This window comes from Eleutherodactylus coqui, chromosome 5 (assembly GCF_035609145.1).
Source record: "Eleutherodactylus coqui strain aEleCoq1 chromosome 5, aEleCoq1.hap1, whole genome shotgun sequence".
In the NCBI taxonomy this organism is placed as follows: Eukaryota; Metazoa; Chordata; class Amphibia; order Anura; family Eleutherodactylidae; genus Eleutherodactylus; species Eleutherodactylus coqui.
In genome coordinates this window covers 110,600,287-110,613,813 of record NC_089841.1, presented here as the reverse complement: position 1 = coordinate 110,613,813, position 13,527 = coordinate 110,600,287, and the positions used below count along the sequence as shown (strand labels likewise).

At 41.0% G+C, this 13,527-nt stretch overlaps 1 protein-coding gene across 1 annotated transcript in view; it reads right to left on the bottom strand.

The window, feature by feature from the left end:
* The window catches only part of LOC136626945 (uncharacterized), a 141,911-nt gene that overhangs the window by 68,319 nt on the left and 60,065 nt on the right, over nt 1–13,527 (bottom strand). Inside the window, exon 7 of the mRNA XM_066601902.1 lies at nt 2,718–2,840. Coding sequence (XP_066457999.1) covers nt 2,718–2,840 — 123 coding nt within the window. The remainder of the gene's footprint in view (nt 1–2,717; nt 2,841–13,527) is intronic.

Below are 13,527 nucleotides of genomic sequence, written 5' to 3'. Positions count from 1 at the left end.
TGGCTTGATAGTGGGACCTGGGAACTTGAGATGCAGCCCAACATGTAGCCCCTCGCCTGCCCTATCCGTTGCTGTGTCGATCCCATCACTTTCTTGAATTGCCCCGATTTTCACAAATGGAAATCTTAGCGAGCATCAGCGATATACAAAAATGCTCGAGTCGCCCAGTGACTTTAATGGGGTTCGTTACTCGAAACGAACCCTCGAGCAGCGCGATAATTTCGTCCCGAGTAACGAGCACCCGAGAATTTTGGTGCTCGCTCATCTCTAATGAAGAAGTAAACCACAGTATACACAATCCTCAGCATCTTTTCTTGCCCATCATCACCCAGCCAGAAATGTGTCTGGTAGACTGCAAATTACTTAGGAAAATTATTCTCTTCCAAGTGAATGAGGTTCCAGAAACCCATTCTTTATTTTTTTCCACACTGCACCTTGTGCTACACAATGGAAAGCTCTTAGTACAGCTGTGTCAGCAGCTCTAAAATATGTATATGTATATGTGAATACAACTAACTCTGATGCTAATGCTACTAAGGAGCGAACCACACTCTCTCTGGACCTTCAAGATGGGGAAAAAGTATAGTTACAGAAAAAAGAAAAAGCAAAGTTCCACAGACAGTGCAGATCAGCTAGTTCAGCGGTTTCCTCAATCCTGGCCAACAACGGTCATGCAGAGTGGGCTTGTATTCCCATCTCAGTCGTGTTTGGATGAGATGAGATTACCCCTTTTAATGCCCAATGTTTAACAATCTAATAGAAATAACAAAAGTATACAGAGAAAGTGGAAGTCTTCAAACAGAGACTGGATAGACATGATGATTTAGTAATCCTGCATGGGATCCAATGACCCAGGAGGTCCCTTCCAACTCTACCATTCTAAGTACAATCTTGGCTGTACTATGTTAGTTTTGGGCTGCTGGCACAGCAGCAACATGTGAGCTGTGATGGGTTGGAAGGAGGGCAGTTCTGTTGAGCTAATGAGGTTGTGGAAACAAGACAGAAAGTAGTTAGGCCTCCCTCACACAGGCGTTTTTGTACAGCGGTTAGCGCTGCCTTTTCAGCACTATGCTAAACGCTGTACAGAGCTCCCATTCATTTCAATTGGGCTGTTCACACAAGCGTCAAAACTCAGTGTCTTCAACGTTGCCCTATGACAGCGATGCAAGTTCTATCTTTGGCCGTTTTCAGCTGTGCATCACCCATTAAAATGAATAAGCAGCCGTTTTAGCGCTGCTGAAACCATCGCACAACTTTGTGCCACGTTTTTGGCAGCGCTAAACGCAAGTGCTAGCTGCATGACCTAAAAAAAAAAATCAATATTCACCTACCTGCCGCCGTGCCAGACTCTCCAGCTGCTCTCCGGAGCTCCAGGTAGGCTGCCGGCCACTTGTCATCTCCGACAGGGCGTCTTTTGCTAGTGACGGGGTTTGAAGACCCCGCCTCCAGCAAGAGATGGCTATAAATGGTTCCTCAAGCGCTGGCTGAGCCAATCAGAGCCAGCGCTCGATAAACCAATCACAGCCATTCAATGTATGGCTTCTGAAACCGTAGTAAAGGCAGCGTTGAAAAAGGTTGCGTTTCTGCAACTGCCTGTGTGAAGGAGGCCTTAGTGTATATTGGATCGGCAAAGTCTCTCCTAAAGAAAGATTTCAAAGCACACTGGGGTTTCAGAATGTTCTGTTCAAGCTCTTTTGAAGAAGCACAAAGAAACGTGCAACATTGAGGACTGAAGACACAGTGGTTGGCCAAAGAAGCTGAGTGCAGCAGATGAAAGACACATAATGCTTACTTTTTTTTAAATCGGAAGATGTGCACCAGTGTTAAGCTGAGAAATGGCAGAAACCAGTGGGATCCAGGTACACTTATCTACTGTTCAAAGAAGTCTGGACAAAAGTAGCCTTCATGGAAGAATTGCAACCAAAAAGCCATACCTTTGATATAGGAACAAGACAACGCGAGTAAACTATGCACAAAAACATATGAACTGGGGTACAGAAAAATGGCAGCAGGTGCTCTGGACTGCTGAACCAAAATATGCAATATCTGACTGTAACAGAAGGCAGTTTGTTCACTGAAGGGCTGAAGAGCAGTACAATAATGTGTGTTTACAGGCAACATTGAAGCATGATGGAGAAGGGTACAATAATGAGTGTCTGCAGGCAACAGTGAAGCATGGTGGAGAGTGGTAGAATAATGAGTGTCTGCAGGCAGCAGTGAAGCATGGTGGAAGTTCTTTGGAAGTCTGGAGCTGCATTTCAGAAAATGGAGTTGGGGATTTGGTGTCCTCAATGCTGAGAAATACAAGCAGATCCTTATTGATCATGCAATACCATCAGGGAGATGGCTCCAAATTTATTCAGTAGCAGCCAACGATCCCAAAGAAACAGCCAATGTCCTTAAGAACTATCTTCAGCGTAAAGAAGAAAAAAAAGAGTCCAGGAAGTGATGATACAGCCGCACAGCAACCTGATCTGTGAGCAAGTGCACCTAGAAGAATTGATGCTGTTTTGAAGGCAAAGGGCGGTCACACCAAATATTGGTTTATTGACTTGATAAATACTTATAGATATATACACACATCCACACTAGTCCACATTCTATAAATAGATGACATTGTGCCCATGATTGTGATAACAGATAACTATATATATATATATATATATATATATATATACACACACACACACACACATTTTTAACAACTGACAACTTACCACATACAGAAGGTTAAGGTTATCAACTTTCCCGTAGCAAAGATCCAACAGAGTCACTGGGTTTTTGGTTGCTTGTCTCACAGACGATAGCCATGGTAAAGTAAGATTTTCTACACTTGTTGTCTATGAGGAAATAGCAGAAAACACACCATATATTAAGAATAGCTTTTTGCTTGGTTTGGAAGGAATACAGTACAACAAAGCAAAGGGGTACAATACAGTACACTTGTATCGGTCCATAGTGCAATATGTTTCGAGCAGTAATCAGAACACTAGAATAGTGCAGTTACTTGTACAATCGGTCTGTAAGCAAAGTGCTACCGTCATATCCCCTTCCATCTATTTCCTAACTTCTTGCTAACCCACTGAACAAATACTAGCAGGGAGTGTAGATGGAAAGGAGTATGACTGCAGGTTCATACAACACAGTTATTTGATTGTTACCATTGAGATAAAGAGATCTGCACAGAAGCTGTAGACACATAATGATAGGACATGTTTTTATTACGTCTAGTAGTAAAGTTGCTTCATTTCTTTTTTTTTTTTATTTTAGATTCATTTGAGCAATAAAAAATAAGTTGCAAAGGTAGGCAATTTAAGATTTACTGAAGATATTAAAATTAGGCTCAGAGATAATAATGCCCTGAAGACTACGGAAAAATGTGCGGTTAGTCCAACTTTACACATCATGTAGAATGACTGAATCCCTTTGGCATCATAGTTCTGGGTTGTCTACTTGATAGAAAGCTATTTTCCCATTTACACAATTGCTACTGACCCAAAGAATCATTTAGTAATTATAATACCGTACTCCTCCAATGTTTGGTAATTACGGACACTCACATAGTATGGAATAAAATAGAGCAATCAAAAAGCATAAAATTGCCAATAGCTAGATATAAGAGGAATACGGCAGGATTGCAAGGAAATAGGGCATTCATATAAATATTTAATTAAGTAAGAGACCATAAAGTATTAGAATTTTTTACAATTATATATTGTTGTCCTAAGAGAAAACAAATCACTGATTATATTTCAAATTATGATTTGTAGCCTAAATTATATTTGCTTTAATCTATAGATGAAGCGGGTCTACACAGAATGTGACATATCAGAAAGGGCAGAATCCTTTGCTTCTTCGCGGTAAGAAGTCAAAAGTCTAAATTAATAATTCACTTATAGGTTCTGTGACCTGGCCTTTCTAAAGTTATTTTTAATTGTCTTGACTTTCAGCCTGACTGAGGGCCTGTCCATCTATAGATTGTCTCATTTATTAGGTTTGGGTTTTTTTGTTCTTATTTAGGGTTTCAAGAGAATTTAAAAGGTTAGACTACTTAAAGAAAACCTCTTCTTGCTGCTAGACCCCCTTCATAGCTCTACCAAATGTGACTGCTGCAGCCAATCACTGACCGCAGCAGTGACCCACTGCTGTCACTGATGTGCTGCAATGGTCACATGTCCGTATTGAGAGAGACAAGGAGGTAGAGACTAATGGGGGACCCAAGTAGGGTTGGAACAGGATTGGTGGGGAATCTATACAGTGAGTAAAAAAAAGAGAAAAGTAATCTGCTGGATAAGAGAGAACGAATGCAACTAACCAAAACTAAAACAAATAATCTAGAGAAGTGAAAAACGTAAGTAAATAAATAAGTACACAATAAATGTTTGGTTAGCCTCAATTTAGTTTTAAGAAGTTTTCAAAGTCCCTTGATAAGGTAGAGTGTATTGCCAATGAAGGGTGTCACCCCCGCAGCTTATATACTGTTCACATCTCCTGGCAAGGTGCAGATTAGGCAAGTACCGTGTTTCCCCGAAAATAAGACATCCCCTGAAAATAAGACCCTGCTGTATAAGTGGTCTAGGAACTGCTGTGGGTGATTGTTACAGTCTCCAGACAGTGTGCGGGAGCCAGGTACTTTACAGCCCTTATTTTTTGTGGCCCTGTGTGTGAGTCAGGCAAGCAGTGTGTCACTTTGATTTTTTAGGGGGTGATCATTACAGTATCCAGACAGTGTGTACATGGAAATAATGGTAGTAACAACAAACGTTTGATAGGATTCACAGCTTGTTTGGTTATGCTGGTTTGTGATGACAACTACTGTACAGTATATAATAAATTTTTAGATTTTTTTTTTCAACAATAAATGTGAATTCTTCTTCATGGAAAAATAAGACTTCCCTTGAAAATAAGACCTAGCACATCTTTGGAAGCAAAAATTAATATAAGACAGTGACTATTTTTAAGTCAGCTGATATGAAACGACTAGCAGCTAGTGAGCAAGCTATCACTCATCACCCTGTTGGTGGCCGTGTGTAAACGCAATGACTGTTTGCATTCGCTTTTTCGAGGGATTATTCCAACGTTAGTCATCTGTTGCAAAGCCATCCTAAGTTGTCCATCCAACCTGACTGACGGATCTTTTATTGAGACTTATGGCCCTTTTACTCGGGCCGACAGTCTTTCAAACGACTGCATGAAAGCGGACGTCACCGTTAAGGCCATCAGCGTTCAGAGTGTTTACACTGAAAGATTTGCTGCTGCATCGCGAGCTTCTCATCCGGTTCTCGTTCAGAGCCTGTTCTCCTATGTGAAGCACTGAGCGGGGAGCATTAAGAGAGGATGAGAAACCAGCGAGCCAACGAGGTTTTTTAAGCTGACTGAAAAGTTAGCTTATAAAAACGCAAACAACAAGTGATATTAAACCGCGAACAAGTAAATCTTCTTTTTGCATTCACACTGAGCATTTGTTTTTTTTTAAATAGGTCTTTACACTGTAATTTCCATATACAATGGTATGTAGAAGCTGTAGAAGAGAAAAAGTGCAAAAGCTTTAATAAAACCCTACTGCAATAATGATTGTCGGGTCAAAATACATGCATTTAAGTGAAACAAATAATTGCCATTCAAAAGGTGTCCATAGTCTTAAACCCTAGTTTATGTAGTTTGTATTAACAGCAATTCACCCATATGCTTCCATTATCAGAATCACTATCTTTATGATCAGTACTGATATGATAAACAAAGGAGGGCAGTTCACAATTTCTATTGCTGTCCTGTGAATAAACAGAATACAGAGCTCCATTCATAGCAGCCCATATACTGCCTATGGAACAGTAGGTGAGGGCTAGCAAACGTTAGGAAATGTGATCTCCTTCCCTAGCTGACTTGTTCTATGATCAGATCACTCTCACAAGGAATACATTTAGAATACACATTAGAAACAGGAGATTAATAAAGTAAAATAGACCTCATTGCAAAATAAGAAAAGGGGGATTGATATTGGTTTATAACATCATGTCATTCCATCCTGGAGCTCGAAAGTCATAGCCATGTCTGCTGGATCATATGCAGGAGAATACATAGAACTCATGGGGCCCTTAGGCAAACTTCACAATCAACCCCCCACCACCACCACTAAATAATAGTGCCTTGTCTGTGCTACCCACAAAGTAAAAGTGCTGCCTCCAATGGCCCTCGATCCGCCTGCATCATTGGCCTCATAATAGTTACGTTGTATGCCTCTATTGGCAATACGCCACTCGTCACGTCATAGGATTTATGTTAGCTAGACTCAACTAATGCATGCCCTAGATTTGAAAATGACTGCAACCGCAATGGCCTAATGTACGAAGGCAGGTTCAGCAGAGGTGAACCCAAGTTGTAAATTCTCACTGCAGGTTCTACTTGTATAACAAGGTAACGTCCAAATGAGTTAAACTGACACACCACATGGATACTCATAACTGTATTTGCAGATGAAATCATGTTTCAATAATTGCTTCAATAACTGCTAGTCCAGCTTGGGAATGGCAGGTTTAGGAAAAGAACAGCAACCTGTGTTTGTGCTTTCAGGATGTTCTGCCAGCCATGGCTGAAGCGTAAATAGTTCTAGATTCCAACCTCACAGTAAAGAAAATACTTCTTTACAGGTAAGTAAAACATATTTGCTGCTTACTTTAATGTGTAAGCCCTTTATATTACAGTTCAAAACACATAGATATGAGTTCTTGTAACGCTGGCTCTTCTCCAGTGTTTCCTTGTAACAGTAAAGTTTCGAAGTTTTCCGATGGGCCAACATGACACTGTCCAGGAAAGTTAGCTCTCTATCCAAATTTTCACCTATTCAGCTACGTTTGTTCACAAGCTTAAAGCCCGTTCCAACATCCATTTCTAAAGCTTAGACCCTGGCACATTGTATTTTATTCGGTTTGCCTTATAAAAATGTACAGAAATGAAAGTTAACACAATAGAAAACCTGAACAGTAAAAAACAGGTACAGTAGTAGGAGCTTATACTTACTGCATAGATTCACTATCGCCAAACGTGAGCATATATATTAGGGCATATGCAGCAATTCCCTAATACCCTTATTATGGGGATTGTCACTTCCAAGAACAGGAATGATGTGAGGATACAGCAGGGTAGCTGTCTTTGCACTAGACAGCAGATACAGTCTGTCAAAAAAAATAATTGGATCTGCAGATAACCCTTAGCAAAGCCGCAAGAAATTAGGTTTGCACACGGCTTCATTGAAATATAATTCAATTAATTCTGCTCGCAAAATTCAACTAAAGCATATGATTAAATTCTGAAAAATATTTTTCAGTATATTACTTCTACGCTGAGACATTATCGCTGGAAGTTACAGGCCAAATCCTGCACAAGTGAGAAATCCTGAGGACAATATTTCCTGTTCTGATTTCTGTCGGGTGCAGCATGGTCATGGAGAATTCGTGTGGATTTGAATTATCATACTTGTCATTATCCAAGCCGGCCTCTTCTTACTCGCATCATCAAGACTGATGGCTTTTCTCCTTGCTGGTATATAGGGAGAAAGCTGTTGCGTGCGGGTAGAGGCTGGTGTGACCAGCCTCTTTGACTCGAGACCTCAGAGTCAAACTTCTAAGTATATCAAAATGGAACATACGAGGGCCGAATGGGCATACCTGTCCTGGGTTCATGCTTCCCGCGGTTCGGGCAGCATGAACCTGGTTGGACATGTTCACTTTAAACCTATATCATCATCTGTTGTCAGGCATAATGTAATTCACAGCTATACAAAGGGTAACATCAGTGTGTTATCTCCAGAGATATGACACATTAATGGTAGCTCCATCCACTTTATTATTACCTGAATTCAATATATATGGTTAGGTGAGAGGGCAGGTTGTCCTTTTCATGGTAGATGTTCCGCATGTTTAAAGGAGTTTTCCAAATAATAAAAACATTGTTTGCCATGCGAGGATGAATCATGTAAATATATATTTAAAAAATATATATATTAAAAAAAAACAAACAACTATACTTTCCTCTCACCTGCCAATCTACTACCCCATTTCCGCTCCAGTCTTCTGTGTACTTTGGCTGCAGTAGTCATATAGCTCTATACCCAGGTGACTGCTGACAGTTTGATGTCCCATAAACCTATAAGGCTGGGTTCACACAGGGCAGATTTGCTGCGGTTTTGCCGCGGATTGCCATTGCATATCCGCACTGCGGCAAAACCGCTGCGTTTGCACTGCAATGCAGCACAAATGAGATTTGCCAAAAAGCTGTTCTCACAGGACGGATTTTTTCCGCACAGCCACAGTGCGGAAATGCAACTGCGTCGCGGTTTTAAAAGATGCAGCATGTTCATTCTTTGGTCTTTTCCTCTGCGCTTTTTTGTCCATAGACTTCTATGGACGCAGCCAAAACTGCACCAAATACACGACAAAAAGTAAAAAAGCGTATACCAAGGTAATTACTAGTATTTTCCCTTAAAGGGGTTGTCCCGCGCCGAAACGGGTTTTTTTTTTTTCTCAACCCCCCCCCCCCCCCCCCTGTTCGGCGTGAGACAACCCCGATGCAGGGGTTAAAAAAGAACACCGCACAGCGCTTACCTGAATCCCCGCGCTCCGGTGACTTCTTACTTACCGGTTGAAGATGGCCGCCGGGATCTTCTACCTCCGTGGACCGCAGCTCTTCTGTGCGGTCCATTGCCGATTCCAGCCTCCTGATTGGCTGGAATCGGCACGTGACGGGGCGGAGCTACACGGAGCCCCATTAAGAGAAGAAGACCCGGACTGCGCAAGCGTGTCTAATTTGGCCATTAGACGGCGAAAATTAGACGGCAACCATGGAGACGAGGACGCCAGCAACGGAACAGGTAAGTGAATAACTTTTGATAACTTCTGTATGGCTCATAATTAATGCACAATGTACATTACAAAGTGCATTAATATGGCCATACAGAAGTGTATAGACCCACTTGCTTTCGCGGGACAACCCCTTTAATGTTTATGTTTTATTTGTATACGCCATTAGTCCTATTTCTCTGCGATATATCCGTGTAATGTGAGACACATAGGGTTAATGTAAAATACATGCAATGGGTTACAAAATTGTCAACCCCATGATTCTCATTTATAGTTGGGGCACTAATACAAGAATGCTTGTGGCCACTGCTCACAATTTACCAACAACTGCTGGGCTGAACTTGTAAGCCCAGATGTAGCCCAGCAATGAGTGGTAAATCGTGAACGTTATCTGCGGGGATTATTATTGTGAGGTACATGGATTTACTTAATGCAGTGTTCATAAGTCTTACTCAAATCCCATTTTTTGCTGTGGTTCTTGCTAGATTGTAGCAAACAATAACTTACGTTGAATGAAATATGTGAACAAAAGATAACAGAAAGTAACACCCCATCTGATTAATCCCTTATAAGTAGATTGCCCAGCTTTGATGGAAAATCACCCAGTTCCCTATCTGCTCCATTCAGAAGCTGCAAAGACTTAGAAGTAACACTAGTTGGGGTTTGGACCACCATGATCTAATACTGATGGCCTAGCCTAAGGATGCGTCAAGAATATTGTAGTACTACAAAACCACTTAAAGACCAAACACTACAATTGCTTTTATAAATCTATGCCAGAAGAGACCCTAAAGATAGTGTTGCCTTCTTGGTGTAATTTAGTCCCAGTAAGGGAGCTGGAGACAGTTAATACCAACACAAGATGTGGAAGCCGTTAAATAAAACTTACTTCACTTGGGAGCACTATATTACAGCTGAATAATATTTAAGGAGAGGTTATCAGCAGGACGCTTTTCCTTTAATTTATGATATATTGCCTAAAATATCTGTTGGCTTCCTTTGAAATTAGCCTTAGGGTATGTTGTCCAAGACAGGAAAATTAGATTACAAACCCCACTTTGGTCATAGGAGTAATGAGAATGTTTGTGTCATGCTGCAGAATATGTTGGCGCTATATAAGCAACAAGAAATGAATAAGCTTCTGTCTCTCCAGTGGATATCTATAGGGAGTGATGATGCTACATACGCACCTGGGCCAAGGAGTCCAAAGTGTCCTTCTGTGTACTATGAGAAGGTCACTATAATTATATGTAATAGTTGGAGGAGGCCCTGTTACAGATTTTGCATTGGGGTCCAGGGGCTTCGAGTTACATCTCTGCTGGGGGCACATTGCCGTAAAAAAAAACAAAAAAACATTGGGGGAAAAAAAAAAATCAATGATGGCTAAGGATTAGAGATGAGCGAGCATACTCGCTAAGGGCAATTGCTCGAGCGAGCATTGCCTTTAGCGAGTACCTGCCCGCTCAAGACAAAAGGTTCGGGTGCCGGCGCAGGGGAGCGGTGAGTAGCGGCAGTCAGCAGGGGGGAGAGAGGGAGAGAGAGATCTCCCCTCCGTTCCTCCCCGCTCTCCCCCGCAGCTGCCTGCCCGCCGCTGGCACCCAAACCTTTTGTCGCGAGCAGGCAGGTACTCGCTAAGGGCAATACTCGCTCGAGCAATTGCCCTTAGCGAGTATGCTCGCTCATCACTACTAAGGATACATAAGCAATCTCCTTGGCAAGCTAAATAAAACAAGTAACTTCCATAGTTTTAATATACTAATTTAAGCTCCAGCACGTAAAGCTATTTCAGAATATTTCATTACAATGGCAGAAAGTAGTATTTGGCATCGGAATATATAAACATCTAGCTCAAATTAACAATTTAGGACAGTTTGATCGGATGCCATGTTCACTTGAATTCTACATGAATGTGAACTTGATTAGGTAACTTTTATTGTAGCACTGAGTTTCCCTGGGGTAGTGTGGGGGAATAACTAAAGACAGGTGTTTAAGTGTTGAAAAAAAGGACTTTGTGAAAAACTAGTAAATACCTGCTAATATCCCATAATAAATATCTGGAGAGAGTGCAAAAGTGGAGCAAAATCAAACAATGGAAGGTTCTATAAAATAAGAAAGAAAAGTGAATGTGTTCCTTTGAGTGAATAGAGTAAATAACTTGGAAGCCAAGTGATCCAGTGTTCAAACACAGATCTGTTTGCATTCTTTGACATGTTTCTAAATAGTATGTTTGCATATTGACTGCAAATACTAGAGGGATGATTATGAAATGTTGAGTGGGGTTATTCATTCCATCATGACAGATTGCTGGTTTGGAGTGCTAAAAACTGACATACACCAGGGGACTGTCAAATGGAGTAAAAACAGCGGCTGCGGCTCGGGAACAAAATATACTTTGTTGCTGCCCTTTTCTTCTTCCATAGCCAAGTAATAATATTTTCAAAGCACAAACGTAGTAATTATATAATATGTATGTGTATGATATGTCGGTACACACATGACTCAACTTACAGAGGTTCTCTGCCCAAATGTGTTTTGTTTAAAATAAAAATCTAATTAACACGGTTTGCCCGACTTCCTCTTATGGGATCAACTCCTGTTTTAACAAGAATTATATGGATTCAACACAGATCAAAAACACAACCTTATGGATGAACTTAGTAACAGGTTCATTACAAAATGTTTGAAGAAATGTGTGTGTAACACTGATCAACTATCACATTAAAAACACCAATCTAGTATTATTTAGTACCACCTTTTGTTGGCAAAACAACTCTGACCGTCCAGGCATGGACTCCATAGGACCTGTGAAGATGCAGGGTGGTATATATCGCATCAAGAAGTTAGCAGCAGCTCTTTACAGTCCTGTAAGCTGTGAAGTAGAACCTTCATGGACTCATCGTGCTTTACCAGCACATCCCACAGATGCAGGATCACTTTGAGATCTGAGAAGTTAAGAGGCCAAGTTCCTCAATTAATTCTTGAACAACTTTTGCAGTATTGGAGGGGGCAATACCCTGCTGAAAGAGATCGCTGCCATCAAGGGATGTAGTTAGTCTTCAACAATGATTAGGAAAGTGGTAGTTTTTAAAGTAACAGCCATATAAATTCCAGGACCCAAGGCTTTCCTGCTGGCTGAGGCGTCACACTGCTCGATTCAGCAATTGCCCTTAGCGAATATACTCGCTCATCTCTGATCATCAATACTTTATCGGCTGGGGTCCGCCACTTGGGACCACGACTGATCAACTGACTGTGCGCCCACTTACAGAGCCGCAAATACACCAGGGTCACCTGCTCCGTCCCCTGTGTAGTGACCAGTGCTTATATCTGCAGGCACAGCTCCCATCAATTTCAATAAGGAAATTGGCCACTACACAGGTGTTGGAGCGGCGGCTTTCATCCCGACCCAGGTTTATTTGTGGCACTGTAAGTGGGTGCACAGTTAGCTAATCAGTCAGGGTTCCAAGTGGCGGACCACAGCCGATGAACTATTGAGCACAGGTCATCAATAGTATTTTTCCTGGAAAACCTCTTTAAATGTGACACTGGGCAAAATATGTTGGCACAAATTTAAAGAAGCCAATAGATTGCAATGTAATTTGATGCAAATGTGAATTTCATTTCCGGCCTTCGACAAACATTTATTAGTGCACCATTTTTTGTAATATGTCATGTTCCGAAGAGAATGGAAAGAGCGGAGAAGAGTTTGTGATGCCAACCTTTTCGCCCGGAACTGCTGACACCAGGTCTTAGAGCACGAGCGTGTTACATAATTATCTATTAGGATGAAACCATCTTGCATCTAGCTGCTAATCCATTAACTTTTCTGAACTATATTTATAGCATGAGTGGGGAACCATCAAACAAGAAATTTCCTGTTCTCCTACATCACTCTGCCTGCCTTGATTCATGAGGCTATTTATAATTCTTAAAAACCACAGCAAGTGAGAAGCAAAGGACCAGCCAGTTCTGACTATGCAAGACTGACATGGAAAATCTTTATGCTATGAATCACTAACATATGGCGGAGAGAAAAAAAAACTAAGTTAAACAGCGCAGTCAATAAAGAACATACTGTGTGAAATTAACTAGGTTTCTAACTCATGTAGAAAAGCGGAAACAAGTAAGATTTTATGGGGGTACTGAAAGCAGCCAATAATTGCAGCTGTGGAAAAAAATCTATATTTGGATATTACATGACTAGTTCACTTTCAACATACATTAAGTGGTCTGAAAAATGCTATGTCATTAATATGATCCTCGCAAATTCACGTTTATGCCTTCATATTCTCCACCTATTGCGAAAAGAGTCAAAGTACAAAAATGTCAAAACATATAACTGGATATACAGCAGGACTACAAATGCCAAAAATAAGGTATATGTTTACAGACGACTTCCTACTAACCAACTTGATCCCATTAATTAAGCTGTCCATAATTAAAGGCAATAGCCAAAATAAACACATGGTCTCCAGGAAAATCTTGTATGTAGCATCGATACAACTATAGAAGCTATGATAGAAGGTGCATACTATGGAGACCAAATAACCCACTTCAGCTTTAATGGCAGAAGCTGCCAAAATTATATGACCTCGCTAATGATTCCATCTACTCATACATACAAGAGCTCGTAATAAAAATAAAAACATACCGCTATAAAATAAAGGAGATC